This window comes from Primulina eburnea, chromosome 13, assembly GCF_022965805.1.
Source record: "Primulina eburnea isolate SZY01 chromosome 13, ASM2296580v1, whole genome shotgun sequence".
Classification (NCBI taxonomy): Eukaryota; Viridiplantae; Streptophyta; class Magnoliopsida; order Lamiales; family Gesneriaceae; genus Primulina; species Primulina eburnea.
In genome coordinates this window covers 17,356,482-17,374,261 of record NC_133113.1, presented here as the reverse complement: position 1 = coordinate 17,374,261, position 17,780 = coordinate 17,356,482, and the positions used below count along the sequence as shown (strand labels likewise).

Genomic DNA, 17,780 nt, shown 5'->3' with positions numbered 1-17,780 from the left:
ATAAAGAATGAATTGTTAAGTTAATTTAAATCTTTCAAATTAGGGGGATGACCTATTTTTGTTAGTAGAATGGGGTGGGATCTCAATTAATTAATTAATGTAGAAGATTTATTGAGATATAATTATCTCTCAAGAAAATGTATAAGGAAAGAATTCCATTAAATTGTGAGTTGACTACTAAATTTTTAAATTTATTTAAATGGCCGAAATCTTAAGGAAATACAAGGGAAAATATTTCTTAAATATTTAATTTTAAATCTCTAGTGTTTTATCTACTCATTAAATATTTTAGAGATTAAATGATTTAATTATTGAACTTTATTTACTACTTATCTCAACTTATTTAAATAATTCTTTAAACCTTCTTTTACAATAAATTTACCTATTATTTATCTTAAATAAATTTCAGGAAATATTTTCTTTACAGTAAATTTTATCTCTTTACTCCAACTCCGGTCCGGCCTCACTGAATTATCTGAAAAGAATAAAATTTAAACTGCTGGCTAAAATAATTAACTTTAAAGAAAAGAATTTAAATATTCATGTAATGAAGTCAAATTAATTTAAAATACTAGAATTATGGATCGCTTATACGTAGTCTAATTACGGGTTCTACAGGTTTTCTTCTGAATTTCGGTGGAATGGTAAGGGAGACAAGGCTAGGAAATGAATGGGAAGGTTGCAAGATAATTGGAGATTTGAATGGCAAGATACAAACTTTTTTATCCTTAAGTTTGAGAGAGAAGGAAATGATTTGATATTATTTGGTTTGATGGGTGAGATGGCAGAAAATTTCTTATCAAATAAGGGTAGAAATATTGTTTAATTATTAATTAGTGTGATTTAAATTGATGGAATTATTCTATCATGAAGGGTTAAGGAAAGAAATTAAAAATGAAGAGTTGCCAATCATTTTAAATTTCTAAAGGAGGTGGCCGAAATCTTACTATTAAATGGAGGGAAAATCGCTTAATTTTTGAATTTTATCTTCTTAAAGTTTTAAACACTAATTATGTATTTTAGTAAATTAATAATTTAATTTGGGATAATAATTTTCTTGCATGCATGGCTAATTCTTAAAATAAATTATTAACATGTTAAGTTATAATTTCTTAAATAAAATAAGCCTAGATTAACTTATCTCAATTGGTCACACATTTTAATTTAGGCTTTTAATTAAATTATCGGACATAAAAGGACTTATTTACTACTTATCTCTAATTAATTAAATAAATCCTTAAACATTCTTTTACATTAAAATAATTTATTCTTTATCTTAACTTGAGTCTAGGAAAATTTCCTTATTATTAAATTTTATCTCAATACTCTGACTCCAGTGCGGCTTCGCTTATTTAACTGAAAAGACAAAACTAAACTTTTGCGATTTAAAATAAATAACCATGACTAAACAACTTTAAAATGCTTTAAATATAAAAGAAATCATTTTCAATTTAAATCTACTAATTATCAATTGCTTATACATAATCTGATTTATCGGGTTCTACAGTAACCCCCTAACCCGATCCCTGTCCTGATATGAATTGAGAATAGAAAAGATTGCCGATCCCGTAACCGACAAATATCGGGACCCGAATGTTCGGGATCGGGTCGAGAAGGGAGACAAAATCCCGATAAATATTTTTTTAAAAATTCATTGAACATCATGACATAGTGTGTAGTATGTACATAAGTATTGTAAATTAAAGCATATTTCTAATAAATTATAAATAAACCGAAATATAACAATTTCAGAAGCTTACACAGAAACAACGTTGCAGTAAAAGACAACACAACGTTCTCGAAAAATAAAATCTAAGCTAGAAGAAACATAAATCTGAATCGAGGGACTAATTAAAACTCTCTCCAATTATGACAACGAGGTGTTAGTGGCCGTACATCTGCTGGCGAGAATGATCTCACAACATACATTCCGATCACACCACTAGATATAGTTCCCTAATTGCCTTCCTCCCTGGCATCTGCAAGCAAATACAACATCAAAGCAATTATCACTATGTCTGCAAGATCATTTAACAAAAACACATCCATGAAAAGTTTGCTTTGAGAAAGGGGAAATCACAATGAAACGTCTCATATGACTAACTTAGGATATAAACTAATGAAATCACATGCATCTAAAAGTTGATGAAAGAAAATTCCAAAATCAGAATTCAATTAAATAACATATGAGCAAACAACTTACACACTTTGAGTCTTTAGTATAAAAACATATTATTATAAAAAAAAATGAAAATAAAGTCTTTCAATTAAATAACATATGAGCAAACAACATATTATTATAAAAAAATAATGAAAAATAATAATAAAAAACTAGCGATTGAACAAGTTAAAGGCAAAAACAACAGTGTAGTTATCTGAAATCAAAGCTAGAAATTAGGGGAACGAAAGCAAACAAGAAAAAAGTACCGATCGAACGAAAACAAAATATTTGATAGAAGATTCAGACTAACAAAGAAAAATAGAAATGATTTTTCTGGCACCTGAAGGCTGAAGCTATGAGGCAGAAAGAATAAAACACTTCCCCGAAATCCAATTAGGTTTCGACTTTCAGTTTCATGTGCGGGGCGGCGCTGGAGGAATGAGGAATTGAGGATAGGTAAAAGCCTGAAACAAAATGAAAATATGAAATTGGATAGGGTCCACAAGCAGGAACCCTTGTACAGATTTCCTATTTTTTTTAAAATCTAATAAAATTATTATTAATATATTCGGGTCGGGAATCCCGTCGGTTATATCCTATATTCCTGATCCATTTTCTGATTTTTCCTGACCACTCGGGTCGGGCCCGGGTCGGAAGTGGGGAAGAGTCGAGAATTTCGTGATTTTTGCCGGCCCTAACATTTACATACAGCATACCCAAGTCACGCACTTGCACGAAATTGTACCAACTATCTCAAAATTTCTTCTGAATTTTTCAATGAGAAAAATTCATATTATTATTACTCGAAAATAATCTAAAAAAAAGATTTAATTTTTCGTCTTGAATTGGGTCTCCTCCTTATTTCTGGCTTAGAATATAAGTTGAGCTGATCTGCTCATACGCGTGAATAAAGAAATTTGACTAGCGAGAAAAGGCAAGAAGAAGACGGATGAAACACATTTTCAAGAAGCTTCACCACCAGCCAAACCGTTCTAATGAGACCCCACAACCACTCCCTCCGCAGTCGCCGACGTCCTCCTCCTCCGATAGCCGGGCCACCACCTCTTCTTCCTCCAACGCTCCAACTACCGCCGCCGTTGCCGTAGGTTCATCTGCCAGTCATGATTCCTCTGGTGATACTAATCGTCCGCAGCAAGATTATTATTCTTCGGAGGAGGAGTACCAAGTGCAGTTGGCCTTAGCTCTGAGCGCGTCGTCTTCGGGTCAGGTGTCTGCCTTCCGAGAGAAGGCCCTGATACGTAGCGTGGGAGCCGCAGACAGCGCCATCAGTGCTGCCGAAATGCTGTCACGCCGCTATTGGGTCAGTTCCATTTGCTTGCTTTTTGCTCTTTATGAAAATATCTCCTTTTACATGTTCTGGAGCTCCATTATTGTTTTGAGATTTTTATGCAATTTTTTTATTTTATTTTAATGCATTTATTCGATATATTAGTGTTTTGAGTGATTCCATTGCTTAATCTTGAGACGCGCGTCCTTTGTGGTCTTCCATGAATGATGATGAGAAATGTTTTCTTTGATTCATAGCAGTCAGTAATTTGCATTTTGTAGTCGGATTCTATGTATCTCATGAATACTCCTTCCGACATGTAATTACAGTATTCATGTGATGAATGCTGCCTTTAGTATGATTCAGTGCTTGCTATTCTTTAGTTCTAAATCATGTGAGTCCGTGTACCTTATTGTTAATTGTCAACCAAAATCTTTCCTCTTTATGATTTTGATCGTGTCATTATTTCTATATTTCTCTTATGTGTATATGCATATGGTTTTTGATCTGTTATTCCAATTTTTTTGGTCAAGTGTGGGGAAGAGATGGCTGATTGCTGGAGGTAGGCTTGATCCCCTTGTATTTGGTAAGCGTATATTACAGAAATGTTGGGGGTCTGCCTCAACCACTGTCACTGGATGGTTTGTGAAAAACATAAACACATATAAGATTGGGTCTAGCACAAATATTTGGTGAGCTCAGTTAAGCCTGAAAGGAAAAGAAGTGATGTTTTCTTTATCAGTATATATTTCTACTATAAAAAGGTGATGCAGTAATAGGAAACTAGAAACCGAATTATAATAATAATGATAATAATAAATGTTGGTTGATTAAAAGTTTCATGAACAATAGCCCGTTACCATGATGCTGTCAATCTAGTCCATGACCATAAGGGGGATTTGCACAAATGGGTTTGTGCAATTTTATTTTATTTTATTTTTGCAAAACTAGGCTTTTACAGTTAGTGTCTAAAACTCAGGCTAGGTGGTCATCTAGTGCCGCTCGACCGCACCGAAAAGGTGCTAGGCGGGCAGGGCACCTAGCCGGTCCTAGGCAGGCCAAGGCGTTTAGGGATTTTTTGGGATTTTATTTTTTGGAAGCCCAATTAAATCCATAACATGAAATAAGAAAAAATTATAGGTTTCTGCTTTTAATTTTTTTTGGGATTGAAAACCCAATTAAAAATACGATTTGTTGGCTTACGTTTACCCTCATGCACCACTTTCATCTTCTTCATCTGCATACTTCTGCGCACTCGAGAAAATCAAACCAGGTTTTAAGGGAATTTTTTTTCTTTATTTTGATTTCTCTTAGATTGCCTGTTATCTTGAACTGCCTTAAGCAGAAGCGGGAGGAATGGACCAAGTGTCAATTGGATTTTAACAAAGTTTGGGCTGATATTTATTCTAAGAACCATTACAAGTATCTTGATATCGTGGAATCTGCTTATCGGCGTCTAGTCCCCGTCTAGGCAGCCTAGACAGGCGCCAGGCATTGGTCTGGCACTCGACTAGCGTCTGACGGATTTTAGAACCTTGTTTACAATGTATTTATATTATTTTATTAAGTGTGCGACACCTATACTACCTGCTTTGGTATGTCTTTGTTACACCTAATGAACAAAATAAATTTACTTTTGTAACTTTGCAAATTAAGTGAAACCACATGAGGTGCAAGGTCAAGAAAGGTAAAAAACTGATGAAAAACTTCTTCACTTCACAAAATCGAAATTTTACAAATGTGAGTAAAATAACTTCCCCATTTTCTCTTTTTTCTCTCCGTGGATTTTAGGCTGAACTTTGCAATTGTGATTTTCATGTTTTTCTTGGCAATAATATGTATTCAAATAATAGCTACTATATTATTTCATAATTTTAAAATATTATAATATTAAATCTTATGCCTTAAAAATTGATTTTTTATATAATTTTAGAAAAATATCATATTTTAACCATACATTTGAAATATAAAAATGTGTCATACAGCATCGCGTGTGCCAGTCTGCTGGTTTAATATAAATAGAGAGGCCTAGTTTTGCAAAATTTTTTTTGCTCAGACTCGTTTGTGCAACTGGCTCTGACCATGATGTGACACTTGTCTACAAGATTTATCCACTGAAACTCTTAATTAAAGAAAATTTTCGGTTTTATCTTTGATGGACTTTTGGTTAGATTTGCCAGAAAGGCTGTCAAGAGCATTTGGTTTCCATGATTTCTTTTTTGTTTAATTCGAAGGGAAAGTGATGTGATGGAATTACTTCAATGCATTGCTTACCTACGTGGTTCCAGTTATTGGGGGTCTTCGTTTTTTATTTTTTAAGCTGTTGTTGAAAGTTAGTGTGTGAAATCATCAAAATAATTTCATAACTTTTAAGTGTCACAACAAATAAAATTGGAATTACCTAGCTGGGAAATAGTGTGATACTGTGATTAGGAAGCTGCTTTTTTGGGTCTGAAATGGGAACAAACTTATAGATTTGCTGCTTTTAGGGAAAATGGACTAACTTTTTGAGTCTCTTCCATGTGAAAAATTGTGGATTTTTTGGATAATGTAAAAGAACTCAAAATACTTCTGAATGTTGCACATACTGAGGTCTTAATGTAAAATAGATTCCCTACACAACAAAACTACAAACTCATGAATTCCAGATTGTGCTTTTGGACTCAATCTAGATTTATCTCTATTGGTGTTGGACTGAGACTGCTGGCTATTTATATAAGAGGTCATTTGGATGCCAAAATTTAGTGCTGTGAATTTCTAAAAATTCTCTGTTGATATCAGGTGTTCATGAGAAAATTATATTCCTAACATGGTTTCTTGCCTGTTTGCTATCCGTCAGAATTATGGAGTTCTAGACTTCGAGGAGAAAGTGGTGGATGGTTTCTATGATTTATATAATGTTTCTACAGATTCAGCAGCTCGAGGGAACATGCCATCTCTTACAGATCTTGAAAACAGTGATGGAGGTTATGATTATGAGGTTGTTTTAGTTAGCAGAAAATTGGACCCTGCTTTGGAAGAGTTGATGCAAATATCACAATGCATCATGTTAGACTGCCGTACTACTGAAATTGGTTTGCTTATACAAAGACTAGCTGAACTTGTCACAGAGCACCTAGGAGGCCCAGTACCCGATGCAAATCTTATTTTGTCTAAATGGATGGAAAGAAGCATCGAGTTGAGGACATCTCTTCATACCACAGTGCTTCCTATTGGATCCCTACAAGTTGGCCTTTCACGGCACCGCGCACTGCTTTTCAAGGTAACATCATTAGGAGGATACCAATTACTACTTCTTTGCCTTCCAACACATGTATGATACAACTTTGCGTAGGCAGTAAAAAAATGAAATTGAAAGAAATCTATTCAATATATTTTAGTGCAGAGCTGCAGTGATATGTAACTGATCATTTTAGGGAGCCTCAGACTTTTGGTTAGATGAGTTCAACTCCATATGCATGCATTGGGGACTTCTTCTAGACCAACTTACTATACTGAGAACTTTATAAAAAAAAATGCCGATCTCTTAGGAAATTTGATGATGCTGTCGTGACACTGATGAAATATTAATTTAACGAATAACTTGAATATCATCCAAATGAATTGATGAGGTTGCTTTCGTCATTTGATAGCTTCTGTAGCTTTGAAAATGGAAAATGTTAGGCAAGAGGGAAGTGAGGTGTAGCAAGAGGTGACTTTTACATCAATAGAGCTTTCCCATCTTAGACATTGGAGCTTATCGTTGCTTCCTTTCATGCATAGGAAGCATTATGTTGATGTGGTTTTCCTGGCTTTGGGTCATTGTGAGATAGGAAACAAATAATCATCAGACTCAATTGCAAACTAATTCTTTGAGCCTTTGGTCTAATTTAGTTGAAGCTTGATTTGTAGAACTTGTTGAAACCATTGGATCTCAAGCTTCTGAAAGACTTTTATATTTGCGGAAATGTGGTTTGAACAAGGAGACAGACAATAATGATTAAATATTCGTGTTACTCAATATCATGGAGCTTATCCGCTATTACAATTTTCTCATCATATCCATTGCCAAGCATCCATTTTCTCTGGTAATGCCAATGAAGATGCTAAGTGTGCATGATATGGTTTTTTACTGTTTGGAACATATTAGTTTGATCTGCCTAACTTTAAACAAATTTACATCTTGACCCCTGTATAATGCTTTCAAATGTTCTTGCCATCAAGTTCTGTTGCACCAGTGCTGTTCTGCAATTTTTGTTTCCTTTCATGCAGGTACTGTGTGATAGTGTTGGGATACCTTGTAGACTAGTGAAGGGAAGCCATTACACGGGTTTTGAGGATGATGCTGTTAACATCGTAAAGCTTCAAGATGACAGGTCATTTGGAATTGTAGCCCTAAATTTTACTTTGGTGGATAAAATTTTCCCCACAATATTGCCATTTGAAGAATCTCAGGTTGTGCTTGGATTGATGATTTTAATTTGGAGAAGAATTTATTCAAATGTCACCTATCTTACCTTTATTTGAAATTCATCACAGTTACTATTGAAATTGATTAACATGATATGAAATAGGTTTAAATTTCAATTGAATCTGCTTTTGAAATTCAAAACCGTAATTTCAAATCATCAATCCAAGCATAACCTTAGTGCATGCAGGTTGGAGTTCCTTTTTCATCTCTATATTTAAGGGTGAAAAGTTGAAATAAAGAAATGCTTATACAGGGAAATATGAAAATTAGTATTTAGAAAGAAAATGAAAGTGAGGTTGTATGCTGTTCTTGTTTTAAAAGATATAAATGTTTTTGGAAAATATTAGCAAACAAAGCCTCGTCTGTTTTGAAAATATGAGATGAATGATGTAGTTCTAGTCTTCTAGAAGATGCTGCAGTTGCTGTGGAAGTGGAAGATAAAGATGTTCTCTTGGTATAACACAGTTTTTGATTAGGACACTAGAATTTCTGTCTAGTTAAAATTCAGGCTGATGTAAATATAATATAAGATAAGCAATATACAGTCTGGAGGTAAATGACATCAGATTGATGACTCTATCAACTATTTTAACATGGAGAAAGATCAAGAGTTAATGTGTGTGCGCATTTGTTTGTTGTTAGATGAGATGCAAGTGAGTAGTGTTCATTAATGCATATTGTCTAAGGGAATTCTTTTGGAAAATTTGGCAATAGAGATGTATGTAAGTTTATTTCAAACTTCTTTCTTCCCTTCATTGATGACTAAATTATAGAATTTTCTGTTCATTCAAATGGGATCCTAAACGGAGGTTCTCTTGATCGAAAAAGGATTATAGAATTTTCTATATCCATGGCCTTTTTATCTTTAACAAGTTACAGGAGTTCCATTAGCTTTCAACCTCTCTTTATTTTACGTTTGATTCTCTAAATTTTAACACAACTGTTAGCCATGGGCTTGATTGACTGTTCTTCTAAACGTTAATAGCCCTGTTGTACAGAAAGAGGATCAAGGACCTCTGTGCTCGCACTCTTGAATGTGAAAATACTTAGATTTCTTGCGCAGGTTGATTGATAATCAACAGGATATAGTTGCTAAGCTAGCGAAGTTTGTTTTTTGTGGCTAGTTAGTTGTTGAAGTCCTGAAACATGAAATCACCTATTTGCTGTTTCAACTAAGATGCTTCATCAAATTAGTTGTCTTTGGTGGTTTTTGTCCTGCCATATTTTATTCTTTGCTTTTAGAATTTTGGCTAGTTTGATTTGCGTGAATGTTACCAATGATTGGGTGAGTTTTTGTCTTACTAAAGAACCGCTATCATGCTAAAATTTCCAACTCAACTTCTCCTTTTGCTTGTATGATACATCTTCTCATAATATGCAGAATGTGGTGTAGATCTAATGAATTAATTTTGTATTTTTATGTAGTTCTTTATATAGCATCAAGCATCAGCTAAATGAGTTACTTTTTTTTCAGCGAGTGCTTGGTTGATCTTATGGGAGCCCCAGGGACGCTAATTCCAGTTGATGTTTCTGCAAAAGATACCCCATTGAATTCATTCAATCCTCAACAAAGCAAACTTCCTATTCTTCATACAAATAAAATTGGCAAAGTTTCTTCTCAAAAACCCGATCAGAATTCCAATGGTGGAAATCACTGGTCGTCTGGTGCTGTTTCTGTAGAGCCCGAAGCATTACATAAGATCTATGATACTAGTGTTGATAATAGAGCTGGCTTTTCTGGACTAGATGAAAAGTTTCCTTGTGCTAAATCGATGGATCATATCTCATCTCAGGTGAATGGGAGTTCATTTGTTAAAGGGAGTAGTGGAACTAAACCAGCTGGTGATGGCTCAAAAATGAAGCTAAATGTGGTTCCATACAGTCCTAAGAGTTCCGAAGCCTCGAAAAATCTTTTTGCTGATCTCAATCCTTTCCAAGTAAAAGGATCTGACAAGTCAATGACGAAGAATAATCTTGCTAATGGATTTGACAGACTACAATTGCCAAACAACAACATTGAAAATAGCCGGCTTCCTGCGCCTATGCGGAATAATCTCAATGCACAGAGTGAGGTCTCTAAGAGAAATGAATTCAGTATTGTGGAAGGTATATTTTTGGGCACGCAAGGACATGATAACAACAATATGCCATCTATTATTTCAAGAAGCGCTAATGTTCAATCCAAAGCTTTTAAAGTTTCTGAAAAATCATTTGATTCCGATACAGATGAGGATGCTCTTCCTATGTCTAGTAATGGTTTAAAATTTGCAAATGCTGAAACCAAAATCAGTCCACTGCGCTTTGGGGAAGCTTCTAATTTGGTTAATAAGGAAACATATTACGGAGAGAATGTTAAGGACTCATTAAGTGAAGAACCGGGAGCAAAAGACCACAGAGATAACTTTACTAGACCTCAAGACGAAAGTATGCAACACAGATTAACTGAGAGCAGTAAGAAACTGAGGGAAACTGAAGTTGCTGGCCGTTCAGTTGATTTAAGTGCTAAGTATGTTGCTACAGTGATTGATGATGTTGGTGAATGTGAAATTCTTTGGGAAAATCTTGTTATCGGTGAAAGGATCGGACTAGGTAACACTACTGGCTGTTAAAGATCTTTAGCTTTTACTATATTTTAATGCCTAATGTTTGCATGTTACTGCCGGTGTTTTTCCTTGAAATACATTTTGTGAACATTTTCAATGACTGACTCAGCGGTCATGACTGATTATTTGTGCTTGTCAACTTGCCATTGTTCATACTATCAGAAAATTAGTGGTCGTATTTAAAAATTATTTTGGGCCGGTCAGAGCTATTTAGCTTTTGTCACAATTACTACATGAGAGATGTATAGGATTGCTTTTCATTACTCCTCATGTCTACGAGTTTTCATTTAATGGGCACTTTGTATTTTGCAGGTTCGTATGGGGAGGTCTACCATGCTGAGTGGAATGATACTGTAAGTTCTTTCGTTTGTCTTATAACTTCTATTGTTAAAGCAGAAACTATGTGAACTGTATTTGTTTAGACGGATCCTGTTGGGATATTTGTGAGGAACCACGTGTTTCTCTATTTCGTCATTTCGTTTATAGCTAATTTTTAACGTGAACCCACCACTTCAAAAGTTTTGAAGGAACTCCATTTTCTTCCATGAAGAGACGTGCTTTACTTGGATTTTTATCTCTCTCATCCCTCCATCTACAAGCTACATCTATATGTGAACGGATTTATGTACTATGTATATGTACATGTGTTTCTGTCCATGTGACATTGCAGTAGTTTTATATATATTTCTATATTATTTGTTGTCTTAAAATGGTGTATATTTCGTAATTTCGCGTTTTATTCTCGGTTTTGATGTAGATGATTCATGCATTTGAAGGGGATCACTTTTTACTTGCAAGATATTATTATTAGATTAAACTCTCTAATTTGGTCACAGGAGGTTGCTGTGAAGAAGTTTCTTGACCAAGATTTCTCAGGCGCTGCTCTGGATGAGTTCAAAAGAGAAGTAAGAATCTTTCCATTCATTGCATAACCGCGAGTCATTTTATTTGAAATATCTTGATCTTTTATGTAAAACTCTGATTTAATTTTATGAGGTAATGCATTGATATCCTTTGTACAAAGATATATATAATTTTTTTGCTGCATCTATCAATGAAAGGTCCTGAAAAGATATTTGATGTTCCTGTGAATTCAATTAAGGAGATCCAAAACAAAAAGTTATTTTTATCCTCTTTTGTCAGCATGCACTCACCCCAACCCACACACAAAAAGGAAAATAAAAAGGCCTCCGACAATAATGTCTATTAGTTTGTTACCAACTTACCATGAGTTGTGCGTTTTAATTTTGTGTGTAATTTGTCATTTCACCTTATAATTGAATGTGGCTAATCCGTTGCATGTGAAAGAGTTTCTTTCCCTTAAATTCTTTAAACGGTTTGGCGGCAACGGTCAACCAAAATTGTAGAATATTATATACACACCTTAAAGATGGTTTGTAGTCCATGTTTTATCTTTTTGTTGTAGCTACTGTCTAAAATTTTTTGTTTGTCTTAGAGGTGATTAGTAGCTGTTTATGGTTTTAGGTACGGATCATGCGCAGGTTACGACATCCAAATATTGTGCTTTTTATGGGTGCAGTGACTCGCCCACCAAATCTTTCTATTGTCTCCGAGTTTCTGCCACGGCATGTTTTTCTGTCCTTTTCATTAGCGATTTTTTGTTATTCTTTGAATAGGATGGTGAAAAAGTTTATATTTACATATAATTTTGCTAACTAACTTGATTTTATCGGTGGGAAACTTGCTTATTTTGCTGTCAAATGAGATATCATTTTTTGTGTTGTGTTAGCTTTCATATGGCAGTGCTATTATAAGAGCACTTATTGAAGTTTTAGTAGCATCTAATGGGTAGTTACAGGTTTCATGCCTGGCAAGGTTTTCATGTACTCAACAATGCTTGGATATCTAAACTAGGAGGTCAGTTTTTAACTCAAAGGTCTGGTGGACTATCAGATTTGTTTCTTGAATCCAAAAGAGAGTTCCTTGGGCATGAAGTTATTATCAAAATTAGAACGAAGTTGTTTATTTCTCTATGGCTCTCTATATCATCAAATTAGCATGCTAAACATGGTAAACCATGTGCAATCCTACCATGCGAACAATTGGAGGAATTGACTAATTGATATGCCACACAAGGAATAAAGGAGGGTAATTGTGCCATTACCATAGGAGCCTACAAATAGAGTCTCCTCTCCTCGTTTCACACACCAGGCTTGAGAGAGAAGTAACATTTTTTTTTTGTTATTCCCAAGAATTTGAGCGTAAAAGTGAGGTTCTCTTGTGAAAGCTAGAAAAATTATTCTTTTGGGTGTACTCCGGGCTGAGGTTTTGAGTGGGTTTACTTGGGGTGAGGGTTGTGAGAGAGCGGGTATTTGTAAACCCTTGTCAAATGATATTCTTTTTCTCCATAAAGTGAAATATTTGTAGGAGTTTCGTGGATGCAATCTAAATTGAGTTTGAGTGGACCATGTAAATTTGTTGTGGTTTTTTTTTAGTTGTTGCTTTTTTAGGTTTTCTTAATGTTCCGATTTTTTCCGCATTATTTTAATCATTTTGTTTGAAAGAATTATTTTGTAACATATGTATGATCCAATTTATTCTGCTTTATAAACTTTTGGTCAGTCTTAAAAATCTAAACTCATAGATAATTACCTACTATAGCTACGTTTGCTTGTCTTGCAATTAGTGAGTCTCAACTCATCGTCTCATCCAATGCGATTTTTCAGAGGAAGCTTATTCCGGATTATACACCGTCCTCATTGTCAAATTGATGAAGAAAGGAGAATTAAGATGGCTCTTGATGTGGTATCTATGCTTATTTTGGATGCATCCCCAAGACACTGCCACCTCTTATTGTTTATCTCATGTTATAGATGCCATATTTGCAGGCAAAAGGCATGAACTGCTTACATACTAGCACGCCAACAATTGTTCATCGTGATTTGAAATCCCATAATCTTCTTGTAGACAACAATTGGAATGTCAAGGTACATCTTATCATGGATTTTCGCACTAAAATACTTACCTGAGACTTACCACTTTTTTTTATCTTTCTTTATTTTCCGTTTCCGCGTAGAAATCAATGTTAAGATATACATTCAGTTGAAAATGATGGAAGGAAATCCATGCTAGAGTATGTGCGTGCTTGCCATTGGGAAAACGTTTTTAGTAGATTAGAGCCTTACGCTAACAAGCTTCCTGGGAGAGAGGAAAATTTGAGCTTCTGTCAATAAAATTTTCCGTCTTACCTTTGTTAGGTTTTTTGGAAAATTAAATAAATAATTTTAATGTTATATCACGTTGCATTAGATGGGATGGACATGCCTTGTCCAGGAGCATGAGGTGGTGCATTTAATGAGGTTTTAATTTTATTCTCTTATCTATATCTTTAGGTAATTTAAAGAACATGAATTCTTTCTAGGATTTTATCTTCTGCACTAACATTCTGCTGCGACAATAAAAAAGTTATGGCCTATGTATAGCAATTAGAAACTTGCATTTGGTAGAGGGGTTGATTATTGAGAATTCGTAGATAAGGCTCAAGTCCATACCTCAGTTCTTTTGTTCCTATGCTGAAAATATATTTATTTGGCATATGGGCGAATAGACTGCATTCAAATCCAAATCAGGTGATCATTGATTTGAAAAAAATTGAAGTGTTTCTTCCTACCACAACTTCGTGTTTTTTCTTTTTATTGTTTAGCGCTTTAAATACAGTAGGATTGCAAAGATGAAAGAGACTATTCATGTTGGTTCTTAGAGTTTTGGGCCTTTTGGCAGATTATTTCCAATTTCAGATGGGGGTACTACAAAATCATATTTTAGTTGAATAATTTTAGAAAAATAAAGTGCTGTCCTCAAAGATATGATAATAAAAGTAACCCCTCAAAATGCATGGGGCGTTTGATGCAGCTAAACAGAATAACTTCGTACATACACTTGTTACTTTTCATCATTGTGATTACAACTATAATTTTCTTCTGTACATTTTACTTTTAATTGTATCCTCCTTTAAGTATCTAGAGCATTCATATGTCGTATTATCTATGCATCTCAAATAAGCATGATGTGGATTGTGGGATTTTATCTAAAGTTAATATATGCAATGTTGAAGGTAATTCCCAAAGAGCAATTTTTATCTCTTCAGAAATTTTTTATTTTCCTTTTGCAGCAAATTTAAAAAAATTCTTGGAGAAATATGCTCTCTCCTCTCACAGATAGTAAAGAAATAATAACCTCTCAAAGAATTACATAAGCAAATCCCAATCCCGAAGAACAAATTCAATAAAAAAATAAAGAAAATTATTGAAGCAAAACAACAAATCTTCATTTGAAATAAGAGACTCTCAACCACGATTTACCGTTTTTAGCTATTATCTTCAATGGGTTCTCTAAGTTCATCCTCTTCAAAGGACGTGTTGCTGCTATTGCTATAAACTAAAGTTTTACTGAGCACAATTATTATCAGTACCTGTGATTTTTTTTGTTTATTTTGTGTTTGTCTTCATCATTTGCACATTAATATTATGTAGGTGTGTGACTTCGGATTATCACGCTTGAAGCACAATACATTTTTGTCATCCAAGTCAACCGCAGGAACGGTGAGCATGATATTTAAGCTTCAAGTGATTTCTCTATGCGCAGATGCTAGACATAAATCTTAGAGATCGTTGATCCTTTTTTTCTTTAACCTTTTGACATTCTTTTCTTTTTGGTGGCTCTGGTGGTCTATAGCCCGAGTGGATGGCCCCAGAAATTCTCCGAAATGAACCTTCAAATGAGAAGTGAGTCTAGTTGCTTACAACTTTTGTGATGTGCGTGCGCCATGATATTAATCTGTGTTCGTATTACTTTCGTATAATCTATTTTCTGAACAATTTATACCCTCTTATTGTTCGATACTTTGTGTGACATAGAAAATCGAATCCTTTTTGTTGTGGTGGATGGCTACTAGAACCATTTCCGCTATTTTGCACCATTTAAATTTATGGAATCCATAGGTGATGCTGGTGTCTATGAATAAATTATTTATGTAGCATTTAGGCGGTATATTCATGTCTTTAACAATACAAGGTCATCTCAACATTCTGCACTACATTTGCACCGCATTCTGCACTACATTGGTGTTACATAAAATCATCTTCAACCATTCTCCCCTACATTCTGCTTTGTAATATAATATTCTCATAATATTCTTCTTTTTTTCAGCATTAATATTTTTATTTCCTAATAACTATTTATGGTTTACTAATAATTAAATCTTATGATTTATTTATTAAAATTTGAATTAATTATTTGACCATTTATTATTTTTAATAAAAATATTCTTTAATTAAAAAACATAAATTTGAAGGAAAAAACGAGCATTTTATGTTAAATGAATAATACAACACATATGTAAAATAACCGATCCAAATATGCTTGAGTACACTGAAACTCAACAAGAAAAAAATTTGCAATTTTGTTGTTTATCAGTTGTTGTTTCGTAATATTAGTTGTTTTTTATTCGTAATTTATACATTTTTTAATGCATTAGTAATTTAATTTGGTTGTTTGTTAAATTTATAGTTTTTATAGTTAATTAATTTCAATTCAAAGTATTAAAATTTTTTAATTTTCAGATAAATTAATTTAATAGTTATTTATAATAAAAAAAACATTATAAAATTTATTATTTAATTAAAATATAAAATAATAAAATATAGCAAACTATTTTTAGAAAAAATAAAAATAAACACATGTGGCGCATGGAGCCATTTCTAAATGTGGTGTTATAGTTGGAGATGCTCTAACTCTTTTATTCGAGAAAAAGTCACTCAAGAGACATTTTTTTGTTCTGATTTCTTACTTGGTCCTGATGTTATCCCAAGAAATAACTGCTCTGCATTTCCTTTTCAACCTCTTTATTATTTCCTTGATATTTCTCTTAAAATTTCACCTGTTCATTAATTTTATTTTAGGAGTTTATGAGCATTGCCCGAACATTTATTTGTTGTATACTTGTATCAGGGTATGAAAGCTGTGTTTCAATTTCAGAGACGTCGATGAAGTGAAAAACAATTTTTTGCTAATTTAATCGTGTATCAGGGGATTTCAATCCTTTTGTTTTGGCGTGTAAAGGGGGACCATTCACCTGTCTAGCTTTGTTGAGAATAATAATATGACAGATTGCTATTTTTTGTGAAAATTGTTCCGTTCTCTTTGTGAACTACACAGGTGTGATGTATATAGCTTTGGTGTTATTCTGTGGGAACTTGCGACACTCAAATTGCCTTGGAATGAGATGAACCCGATACAAGTTGTGGGTGCTGTTGGTTTTCAAAATCGCCGACTTGAAATCCCCAAAGAAGTTGATCCTCTCGTGACAAGGATAATATGTGAATGTTGGCAAACGTACGTGTATATACATGCGTATAATTTTCAAATGTTCCTATTTTTTCTGGTTTATCTTTAACTAACCGCTACTTGCCTTGTTACCAGTGAGCCCAATTTACGTCCGTCTTTTGCACAGCTCTCTGTCGGACTAAAGCATTTGCAGAGACTAGTTGTGCCTTCACATGTGGAGCATCATCCAACTGCAGCTTTGCCACAACAAAACACATTAAATTCTACCTAGAGATGAATATGTTCCCCAAATGTCAATGCTTCTATGAAACAGAATTTTGTTGCTGTGATCCTCGTCAGATGTGAATATGTGATTTTGCTGTTATTTTTTGAGTTGATATATAAGTGCACAAAGTGTATTTTAAGTTAAAAGATTTGTGCATGTAATTATACTTACAGCTCTTTATTTTTCCAGCTTCTTTACAGGATGGTGAATGTAAATTTTGCCTACAATTGTGGTTCTGTATTGATCAATTGTTGTCTTCCCTTGCTACTTAAACCTGGATTCTTCTGTATTTTTATGGGCTCGGTGTAATTGGGACCTTTCTATGTTTGGTAAAGTGCACCTCTTTGGGTTCTAGATATTTACCGATAGGTCCATCTTGTTTGTCTCTGCAGTAAATCCTTTTGTTTGGGTAATGGCCTGTGGAGTCATTGAAGTCTTGCATAACTAGTCCACTCTCATGTGGACAATAATCAGCATTTATTCTGTTTTTTTTTTTTTTAAGTTATTGTTTTTATTAAATGAATGTCCATTGTGCGTCTGAGTTGGTAACTTCCTGATGTATTTTCCTTACGATCAGTTATATTTCCTTGAAGCAAGATGTTTGTTTAATTAGAGGCCATGACTAGGGTGATTTTGGATGCAAGACACAGTTTTCATATTGTGAATTGATCATTCAGCCCTCCAATTTTAGGTAAAATATTGGGTGT

General features: G+C 34.0%; 1 protein-coding gene across 2 annotated transcripts; it reads left to right on the top strand.

Moving 5' to 3' along the window:
• The first annotated feature begins 2,999 nt into the window (after positions 1-2,999).
• Positions 3,000-17,346, top strand: LOC140810662 (serine/threonine-protein kinase EDR1). 2 transcript variants are annotated; one of them, XM_073168529.1, is made up of 14 exons: positions 3,004-3,482; positions 6,289-6,711; positions 7,701-7,804; positions 9,374-10,005; positions 10,126-10,488; positions 10,815-10,855; positions 11,339-11,407; positions 11,988-12,088; positions 13,190-13,268; positions 13,352-13,450; positions 14,996-15,064; positions 15,198-15,247; positions 16,680-16,856; positions 16,944-17,346. In XM_073168529.1, the coding sequence occupies exons 1-14, from the start codon at positions 3,111-3,113 to the stop codon at positions 17,077-17,079; spliced, it is 2,715 nt and encodes a 904-aa protein (XP_073024630.1). In that variant the 5' UTR covers positions 3,004-3,110; the 3' UTR covers positions 17,080-17,346. The 2 variants fall into 2 exon arrangements, with proteins under 2 accessions (XP_073024629.1, XP_073024630.1); XM_073168528.1 differs by having other exon boundaries at positions 3,000-3,482; positions 9,374-10,488.
• Positions 17,347-17,780: the final 434 nt, after the last annotated feature.